General features: G+C 40.0%; 1 protein-coding gene across 1 annotated transcript; it reads left to right on the top strand.

Annotated features, from left to right (window-relative positions):
- Positions 1-487: 487 nt before the first annotated feature.
- On the top strand, positions 488-8,368 carry LOC148083732 (cAMP-regulated D2 protein). The gene is made up of 8 exons (XM_087786867.1): positions 488-1,074; positions 2,249-2,450; positions 2,536-2,669; positions 3,524-3,651; positions 3,724-3,842; positions 5,218-5,358; positions 6,398-6,570; positions 7,743-8,368. The coding sequence occupies exons 1-8, from the start codon at positions 661-663 to the stop codon at positions 8,193-8,195; spliced, it is 1,764 nt and encodes a 587-aa protein (XP_087642993.1). The 5' UTR covers positions 488-660; the 3' UTR covers positions 8,196-8,368.
- The last annotated feature ends 2,608 nt before the right edge of the window (positions 8,369-10,976 follow it).

The raw sequence follows: 10,976 nt of genomic DNA, 5'->3' as shown, positions 1-10,976 counted from the left end.
TTTGAAAGTAATGTGACTTTAATTCTTCATCAAACACACCTACCTTCAAATTCCCTCAACAACAATCATTTCTTTGGTCATGTATTTTATATTACACTATACTATACACTAAGGTAATCATTGGCTACACATTAACCCTCTCACAGGCCACTACAATAAATCTGGTGGGCTAGATTCAGCCCATGGACCTCAGGTATTTACAGATGGAGAACCCTAATAGACCTAATATATGAATTACCGGAGCAATAAAATACATTAAAGATTGAAAATAAGTTCTGGTCTATTCTGCATTCACTCAGATGATTACAATATATAACATTTAAAAGAGGAGTTGTAATAAAATGAACGCAGTGAACAGGAAATAATCCCTTTTTTTAGTTTACTGTACTTGTTTTTTTTATAGTCAGGTAGTTATTGTTCAACAATAAAATCCGGTTTGTGTGTCACTCTCACTTCAACACTGTGAGTCACCAGCGAGACATTGAGGAAGTAGTTCAGTGAGGAAACCCCGCCATGAGGAAATGTCAAGTAGAGACAGTTTGTCCTTCATTAGCCAAACAGAAACACTTTTGTTTCAACTTGTAAATAGCTGCATGAGAATCACATGGTCGGGCAGACCTGAAGACGGCGGCGCTGGAGCTGATCCGAGTCCGTGTCGCTATGAGGAACTTCTGCTGTTTCATACTTCTGTGCGCTTTAACCCTGAGCTCGGCGTCATGGCCGGAGAACCCTGATGACATCAAGGCTGTCAGCTTTCTGAGAAGAATCTTCTCTGTGCTGGAAAGTGTTCCAGACAAGAACCCGGCACAGGGTCTCGTAGAGGTCAGAGGGGACAGGCGGCGTGAGCCTGGAGGACCTGTGGTGCAGACCAAAGATGGGAAGATACAGGGGCTCACTCTGGAGAAGGCGCACGTGTTTTATGGGATTCCGTTTGCGGACCCTCCGGTCGGGGCATACCGATGGAAGCCCCCCAGACCTGCCAGTCCGTGGTCCGGGGTTCGTGACGCTACATACCCCAGAGCAGCATGTATGCAGGCCTGCAGGGGACCCATCGCTGCAGACTGTCCTACGAACGTAAGACAACTTAGTTAACCATGAGTTCATCACTTTAACCAGCTTTAGTTTCAATTGTGCTTGATTGTATTGGTCTGATCAATTTAAGTGTTTAACAAGTTACAGTGTGTGCACTGGAGAAATATTGTGTGTTTAAGAAACCATTACAGCTGTTTTTTACATATTATTACAGACAGTCTTTTATTTATTTTTTCATTTATTTCATCGATCAGGTCATTCTTTATGGCATCAACTGGTAAATTGTATACAAATCATGTTTCTGCGTAAACAAATGTATTTTGCAAAATTTGAAATAGAATTTGGTTCTAAAAATGTTGTTTTTTTCTTTTTAATCCAGATATCTACTTTATTCATTTAATTAATTTGTTAGTAGTGTAGAACTGTTTAACTTCTTGAAAAAAAAACATTTCATAAGATACCACCTGTTACCGTCTGTTTTTAACAATTATTTAAATTATTTTGTTTTGGTTTCAGATCCTTTTTAGTTAAAGTTGGTTCTCCATTTACTAATCAGGTCATTCTCTAGAGAATACCGTAACTTTTGGTGTTTTTTATGCATGATTAAACACACAATTAACATGTATCTCAAATGTCATGTGTTTTCAAAGTAAAACAAATGAAATTGTTCTTATTATATCAACTTTAAACAGTGATATTGTGAACTTATCATAAAGTATTGTGATATATGGGTACTTAGAAACTATTACAAAAAGGTTACTGCTTCCATTTTATATTTACCTGTATTTAAAATAAATATACAGTATATATATTTGTTTTTGATAAGTCCTGATATAATTTTTTTAATTTAATTTAACGTGATATTCGTTTTTCTTTCTTTATTAAGCTTGTTATTCTTCAGAGCACTAACTGTAACTGTTTCTTTTTGTTCAAGATCAAATGCAATTTTCCCAGAAACTAATTTTTTACAATTAATATGTAGCTTAAATGTGTTATAGATTTTACAGATTATATTTAGTCCAAAATCAAATGTGATTAATTATTAATCAGTATTTAGATAATCCGTAAAGTATCATTTTAGTTCTTTATTATGTTATTTGTTATTATATTCTGCATCTTATAAATGAACATTTTCCTAAGACTACACCAGTTGTCATGTTGGAAGTTGAATCAGCTCAATATAATCTTTGTAATTCAGTATCTTGTTGACTCACAGGTGAGTGAAGACTGTCTGTACCTGAACATCTTCGTGCCTCTGGAAGTGAACCTCAGTTCTCCACTTCAAGCTCCGTTACCGGTCATGGTGTGGATTCACGGCGGCGACTTCATCGCCGGCTCCGCCTCCAAACCTCTGTACGACGGTCGCTTCATCGGCAACTTCACCAACACCATCGTCGTGAGCATAGAGTACCGACTTGGTGAGACCAGACTAGTCTAACTAGTAACAGATGTGTGTCTCTGTGTGTGTGTCAGTGGCACAAGTTCATGTCAAATGGTTTTTAGGTGCTTTTGGGTTCCTGGTGTCGGGTAAAGATGTCGGCGCCTCGGCGACGGGAAACTACGGGATTCTGGACCAGCAGGCGGCGCTGCTGTGGGTTCAACGCAACATTGCTGTGTTTGGAGGTGATCCCAGTAAGGTAGGTGAACATCTACCTGCACAGACAACATCTCGTGAAAGTGGCTTGATGGTAAACGTAGGATATAAAAAATGGACGCAAACTGAACTAGGTTGAATAAACTGGTCTTTACTCAAAGTTCACGACCCAATGATTTATTGGATTCTCAACCTAAAAATAAAGAAACTTTAATACACTTTACGTGATACTTGGAAGCATCATTAGTGATAAACCGGGACAGTCTTGGGTCTCTTATCAGACCCAGGCAGGTGGGTCCATCCTATGCTTTTGTCCACCATGGATACTCCCTTCCGATCCACAGACACCAAGTGCCGTTTTCTGTTGGCTTAAGGATGTTAAGTCTTCTGTCTTCAAGGAGTTTGAGCCTTCTCTGGATTTAATGTCCTGCACCTTGGTTCGAGTTTCTATCAGGGCTTTATCATGAGACGACTTTTTGAAGTTTCCACGCAAAAAAAACGTACCCAACAAGAATATTTTGAATCTTCCATTGTGTTGGTTTAACTATGTTGGTTTAACTATTTATTGTAATTTAGAATTGTTATAACTGAAAATTAAAAGACATAAATAAACAATAAAGGTCTTGTGAGCTTCATCCCTGTAGAGAGTGGAAACATCTAAATATTGTGGACTCGAGTTAACACTAGTTTTTCTTGAGTTTTGTGATTTTCTGGTAATTTTTTTCCAACAAATCTTTTGGTTCACATCAAACCAGTCTCCAAACTTCATAAGAAATAGATCCATACAACGTTTCTAAGGAAGCCTTCTCGACCCATGAGTACACTTTATCTCAGCTGGTTTAAAAAAAAAAGAAGGTTTTATAAGGAAGTGACATCACTCTTCTGTTCCCCGGTCAGGTGACAATATTCGGGGAGAGTGCGGGAGCTCAGTCCGTTAGCCTCCACCTGATGATCCAGAGCAGCAAACCTCTGTTCAAACAGGCCGTCCTCCAGAGTCTACCTTTCTCCATCCCACTGAAGAGCAGGTGACCGAGCTGGCATGAACTGGTATCTACGATCCGTTGAAATGAAAGACCCTCTTCCTTCTCTCGTGGCAGGCACGACGCCGTCAAGCTGGGGAAAGACTTTGCTAAACAGACCAACTGCTCCATCCGAGACTTCGTGTGTCTGCTGTCTCTGACTCCGCAGGCCGTCCTCGACGCTCAGATGAAAACCAGTAACAAACACGCTCTCCAATTTTAGATCTTGTGTTTACTCTGCCCACACGCTTTCATGCCGAGGCGAGGGAAGGCTGCAGACTTCTGTGGGAAACACGAATGTCTTGGAGTTTTTATCACAAACGGCTTCAGCTGGACCTCGTTGTTTATCTCCAGAACGCTCGGCTTTTTTTATGATCCACAAGTGGGCAGTTACGCTCGTCTTGTTGTTTTGGTTAATGGTTCTGGGACCTGGTTAGCAGCAGTTTAAATAACAAGGCAGGTGATAAAGGAAACACCTCACATTATAGAAATGAGTACCAGATAGGGAGATCAAAGATTAAAGATAGTTTAGAGTTTAGATTTTTGTTAACAACGTCATAAAATTCATTACAAAGTATCTTATGTCACTTTTATTCAAATGTAGTCTTTGGCTTTGTGCACAACAAACCCTTTCAGATTATTTTCTCAGTACAAATGCCAGGGTTGTTAGACGTGGTTATAATATCAAACTGTACGGATTAATTATTTGTTCCAACATTTCTGATTTGATTATCTTTATACTTAATAATGTTACTGAAATTTGCCTCAAAAGGAATGTGGTTGACTTGACTGACAAACGAGAGCGCGTTAGCTTTAGCCTTCAAGCTAAATATACGCGGTATCATTTCCCAATTGTAATTTACCCCTTGTGATATCTCAGGGTCTAGGTGGCCCGGAAACAAACGTGTTTGTGGTATCCCTTGTGTTGCTTTTGGGCCAAGGAGAACGACCTCCACCACTGCATATGTATGTATGGAAGCCAGGGAGGTCGTTCACCTTGACCCAAAAGCAACACAAAGGATAAAAACAAATACAATTGTTTTTGTTGGCCTTTGGGTCACCTTGACCCTGAGATAACACACGGGTTAAGCCTTACCGCAGGATTGCACTTTTGAAGATGGCCAAAACGCCAGGTGGCCATTGTTCAGTGGGGATATTGTCACAGATATTACATCCATTATACAGCCTGTGGTCCATCTACATTTCATCATGTTCTGCTGAATTAAAATTTCTTTTTTTCTTCTAAGTTAGATTTTCTTCAATCTAAGTACTTTGAAAATATTTCCATTCTAACAAGGTTTGTCTTGGGTAGTATTTTGGGGTTAAATTGCATTAGTTTGTGTGAGTCTCTGTGTACGAGTGTACTTTTGTCAGTTCTGGTGATACAATAACTAATCATAATGAAAGAATAGCCAAATATTTAGAGTTAATATCTCCAACAAACTAATAAAGCTGCCTACTCAACTAGGTCATAGCATGTTTTGAAGTAGGACTTTTGTGGTGAAAAAAATAAGTGTTGTGGTGTGTTTGCGGAGAAATGTTTGAATCTTAAATACGACTCTTGGATTGCAGGCTCAAAAATCATAAACCTGTTTCGGTTCCTGGAAGTGTTTGAGACGTGGGGGCCGTTCATCGACGGGGAGCTGATAAAAGAAGCCGTTGTTACTGCTTTTGAAGAAGGACACTGGCAGAAAGAGAAGCCGGTGCTGCTGGGTACGACACATGTGTGCACACATATAGAATATTGTTTTGATTGTGACCCTGGTCTGGAAAAGCGCTATATAAATAAAAATTACTTACTTACAGACACTCTTTACAAGATCAAATGTAATCAATAAATGTAAGAAATCAAAGTTAATGAAAGGTAAATTATCACTTAAATGAAATAATTAAGAAAGACAACGCGTTTAACATTAAATTAAACATTAAAACAGTTGTGTGTTTAGGATTTATCGACAACATGCTAAGCTAGCAAGACTGAACAGAACTGTACCTTACAAGCTAGAGCAACAAAAATAAATAAAAATTATAAATAAAATAATAAAAATAAAAAGTGAAGCGATATTACATCCATGTACAGAATAAGCTAATACTTCATAAAGAAGAGATGTGTAAATGTTAAGCCTGAAAGAGAGAAATAATTACTTTAAAACAAGCCTTAGCTTACAAGCTAAGCTATGTTAGCAAAGTTAGCTTCACTTAAGTGACAGTGATAAATAAGGCGAATAGAAGAAAATGTATAGTATTTATCAAGCTAAAAAGGAGAGTAGTAGTAATTATTACTACTACTGTAGTATTAAATGAATACGATACTGTTAGGTAAAGACAAAGAGGTTAGCTAGAAACATTTAATTGTTTTTATGTTCAACATAATAAAGTTGAATAAAGCTTAAACAATTAAGAGTCAAACATTTAATTACATTGTTTTCTTGGCACATAAATGTTTTCTCAGGTAGCTGTAGAAGTAGCCACTAATGCATCAATATCAATTTAGCAAGCTTAGCTAGTCCAAGGCTGAACTGATGCAACCAAACAATCCAGTTTAATGAATGTCTTCCTGCGACGAAGCCTTTAATAACTCTGTGTAATTACTCAGCCATTAAATGACTGAAGTATCCGCTCGCTGGTCTCGGCTCTCAATATCAATCTGCTCTCAGTGTTTGCTCTAATGTTTGTCTCCGGCTTCACTTCATCAGTTCTGTTTCATCGGAAACGTTCATATTTGGAGATAATCAAGGGTTTTGTGTTGCAGGGACGACTTCAGAGGAGGGGGTCATCTTTGCTTACGGGGTCTTCAACAAGCCTGTGTCCGCGCTGGAGGCCACAGTTTATATAACGGCCATCTTCAAACAACACGCTCTGAGTGTCCTGTACAAATACATGCCGCTTTACAGGGACGCGGACCGCCGCGGTATGCTAGCTCAGGTGAGCAACACGGAGAAGTGAGCTGAAATATCTGAGGACCTAATATGGTGGAAGCTATGGTTTGCTAAAATATTATATAAGGCTAATGTACATACAATATAGATTTCATAGATTTCACAGGAGTTTTGTTGTTTATGATCCGCTTTCTGAGTGTAGACCTATTTTTCCACTAAACCATGCCTTTTTGCAATTTACATTTTGTGTTCAAACATTTTAAATGTTACTCAATACCTTCAGCTAGCGCTGCTACGAGCTAGCTAAATGTCACAACAAGATCTGGAGTTTATAATCCAAGCATTTGTGTCTTCTCGTTTAGACTATTGTAACAGTTTATTTCTGTGTCTAAACAAGAAGGATCTGTCTCGCCTGCAGTTGATACAAAACTCTGCAGCGAGAATTCTGACCTTCTCTAGTAGAAGAACTCACATTTCTCCGATCCTAAAAACTGTTCACTGGCTACCAGTTTCTTTCAGGATCCATTTTAAAATTCTGGTTCTTACTTTCAGATCTATTGATGGTCAGACTTACATCAGTGATCTGATCCAGCCTTACACCCCAGCTCGGGCTCTGAGGTCTGTGGATCAGAATCTACTGATGGTTCCTGAACACGCTTTAGGACCAGAGGAGAGAAATCCTTCCAGGCTGTTGCTCCTAAGCTTTGGAACGATCTTCCTCCCTCTCTGTGTTTGAGGATCTACTGACTCCTTCAAGAAACATCTTAAGACATTTTTATTTGTGCTTCTCCTTGATTCTCTGGGACTCTTGTGTTTGTCTTATATGTCTCGATCTCTTAAAGTATATACAGTATTTTAACTGTGTATTGTTCTTGATTGTTAAAGTCCTTTGCGACCCTGGTCTAGAAAGACACTTTACAAATAACCTCTACTTACTTACTTACTTACTTGCTAAAATAGCATGTATCATAAATTATATATATATTTTATTAAACTGATACACATTTTTATATTGTGGATAACTCATGAAACAATGACATTATAACTTTAAAGTAAGCAAATACACAAATAGATTAATATCAATCAATTTCACTGTAAGAAATTATTATTTAAATTCAGGTTGTTTACTTTTACAAGTGCTTAACGTGTTTATTTACGTTGTGTTTTTCAGAGATAAAGTGAAACCGTCATCAAGTTTTCCTTTCTTTCTGCCCTCAGATTATCACAGACTTCATCTTCCAGTGTCCCACCAGGCGGTCGGCTCGTGCGGCCACAGCCTCGGGCAGTAAGGTGTGGACCTACATATTCGACCACGTACCGTCGGACCCCCGCATCTGGTCCGGCCTGTCCTTCTGCGACCATCACGTCTGCCACGGCGCTGAGATCCCCTTCCTCTTCCACTCGGCGTCCGTGGCCAACCTGTCCATGACTCGGGCCGAGCTACTGCTGTCCAATCGGATGCTGTGTTACTGGGGAGCCTTCGCTCACGAGGGCGACCCGTCCTCAAGAGTCCAGCAGACGACCTTCTGCAGGCAGCAGCGACTCCCTCTGTGGCCGTCTTACTCCGACACCACAGGCTGGCTGGTGATGAACCTCACGGTGCGTTCACACGCAGAGGAGTGGACTCGCAATCACATATGTGACTTCTGGGACAAGCTGGGAATATACTAGCACGGCAGGACCGGTCGCCTTCTTTTTTTATGCATTTAAGCGTCCAATTGATTTTACAGAGTCAATATTTTTTAACGAATCATGCCATCTGCTCACATGATCTTACCTTTCTTAACAACCGATTAAGTCTCATATATGCAGGTCAGAAATATTAAAAATTAAAATCCACCCCATCAGTTGTGTCCTTTTTATTGCTTGAATATTAACCTGTGTTTTACAAGTTCCATTATTTCAGTGTTTAGTTTGTCACTTTAATGTTGTCTCTACATTGAATTTACGTTTAAATTATTCGCCATCAATGCTTTCGTGTGAAAAAAGCTTCATGAAACAGTGTTATTATTTCCTAAGCTCCGTAGATGGCGCTTTTGGCTTATAAATGATGTGAGGTTTATGTTAAAATAGTTGTTTTAAGTCATAGAGTGCCATCTAGTGGCCCCTAAAAATGAAGATAACACATTAGTCCATAATCAACCGGTTTTGCAGACAAAATATAAAAAAATATCAATAATTATAATGGGTTCATCATGGGTTTTTTTGTTTTTTAAATGTTTAATTGTGTAATTTAATTTACTTTTTTATTTGAAACATTTGGATTTAAATATTATTTTTAAGTTCAAAAACTTTTGAAATAATATATTATATATAAATATATTTTTGGGGTCTTTTTTTAACATTTGAAAAAAGGTTAATTGTATTGAATCAGTCATTTATTATCTGCGGTTTATTCCAGTATGGGGGGTAACAAGGGGGCTGGAGCCAATCCCAGCTACTGCGGGCGAGAGGCGGGGGACACCCTGGACAGGACGCCAGTCTGTGACAGAGCAGACAAAGACACATACAACCATTCACACACACACTGATGCCTACGTACATTTTCCCCAAGTTCCCAATCAACCTCTGGACCTTGTGGGAGGAAACTGGAGTGCCCGGAGTAAACCCACGCAACACAGGGAGGACATACGAAACCTCCCCACCAACCGGGAATTGAACCTGCAACATTTTCAAAAAAAGGATATCTAATCCAAATAAAATAGATTTTCAGATTCAAAACTGTCACATCTCTCAAAGCCCAAACCCTGTTACCACTAAATGTCATTTCATGATCTACCCCCGTCATACTTAATTACCCATAACAACCTTGGATGAGAATGTTCACGACTGACTTAGTCAATATTTTTGTGGGACATCAACAGCCTCTTCGAAGTGTGTCTGAGTGGACGACACTGTAGATGCACCAGACTCCACACAGGAAGATGGGGGTGGGTTCGGGGGGGAGGACCGCTGAGCTATGACACTAACCGTGTTATTGATTATTGTGGGTTTGTGGGAGTGTGTGACAGGCAGCAGTTAACACAATATCATACTGTTTCCATAGCAACACCTGGAGTAAGTTGAGCGGGTCGTCTCGGCGGAGCCCTCAACCTCTGGGCCTCAGAGCGAGCCATCCGTCTCCGGCTGAACGTGATGAGAAGAAGGACCCAGCGACTGTTGTGAAGCGTTAACACGACGCCTCCTCAGGCGACTGCGAAGTCATCTGGGAGAAATGTGCTCAATGGCCTTCCAAGTGATTCAAAATTGACCTTTGAAAGATGATATGAGTTATATTTCAGCGTGTCTCGGAGGAAGCGATGATACTTGTTTCAAATGGAAGAAGGTTGTGAGATATCTTAATCTCTTAATGAGGAGAATGACAAATTGATTCCAGTGGTCATTGAAGGCATCATTACTCCTACTGGATTGATATTGTTACCTCAGCCAAGGAGATTACATCTGCCTTTCTCTTCCAGCTGAATAAATGAAAAACAGAAAAGCGTATTTGATTAATTATTCAATAAAGGAAGAAGAAGCAGAAGTTTACAATTTGGTGGCTGTAGATAACCATCCGGACCAGAAAATCTTTTTAAGTATTTGTCACTTTTGTTTAAGACTTGAACAGCAGCGAGAGCTCCAATTTTTTCAATTTGAAGATTGGATGGAATGATAGTGGAATAAATGGATAAATGGATTGATGGATAAACGGATGGATGGGTGGATAGACAGCTGGCTTGATGGACTGACGTGTGGTTGGATGGATTGATGGCTGGGTGGGCGGGTCGCTGGCAAGGTAAATGAATGGATGGATGGGTGGGTGGGTGGTTGGATGGATGGAAGGACAAATAGCTGATTGGATGGATGGTTAGACAGATTGGTGGTTAGATAAATGGATGGATAGATTGATGGATGGATGGTCAGATGGCTGGATGAATGGGCGGATCTATGGTGGGGCAGATGGTTGGATGGATGAATGGATGGATGGGTTAATGGATCAATTGATAGATGGACTGATGGACAAATGGGTGGTTGGATGAATGGTCAGACGGATTGCTAGATGGCTGGATAGATGGATTGATGATTCGACGGGCGGGTCATGGCTGGGTAAATGGATAGATATATAGGTGGATGGATGGATGGATGGATGAATCAAGTACAAGTGAGTGGATGAATTTATGGAGTGTTCTAGGTAAATGGATGAATGGATGTACAAATGGATGGGCTGATCGTTGGGTGGATAGGTAAATGGATGAATGGAACAATGGGAGGATGGATGGGTGGATGTAGAAATGGATGGATGGATGGATGGATGGATGGATGGATGGATGGATGGATGGATGGATGGATGGATGGATGGATGGATGGATGGATGGATGGATGGATGGATGGATGGATGGATGGATGGATGGATGGATGGATGGATGGATGGATGGATGGATGGATGGATGGATGGATGGATGGATGGATGGA

The sequence above is a fragment of the Callionymus lyra genome, chromosome 3, assembly GCF_982586985.1.
Source record: "Callionymus lyra chromosome 3, fCalLyr1.hap1.1, whole genome shotgun sequence".
Taxonomy (NCBI): domain Eukaryota; kingdom Metazoa; phylum Chordata; class Actinopteri; order Syngnathiformes; family Callionymidae; genus Callionymus; species Callionymus lyra.
Note: the sequence above shows the minus strand (reverse complement) of the source record. Positions and strands in the feature narration are given on the sequence as shown.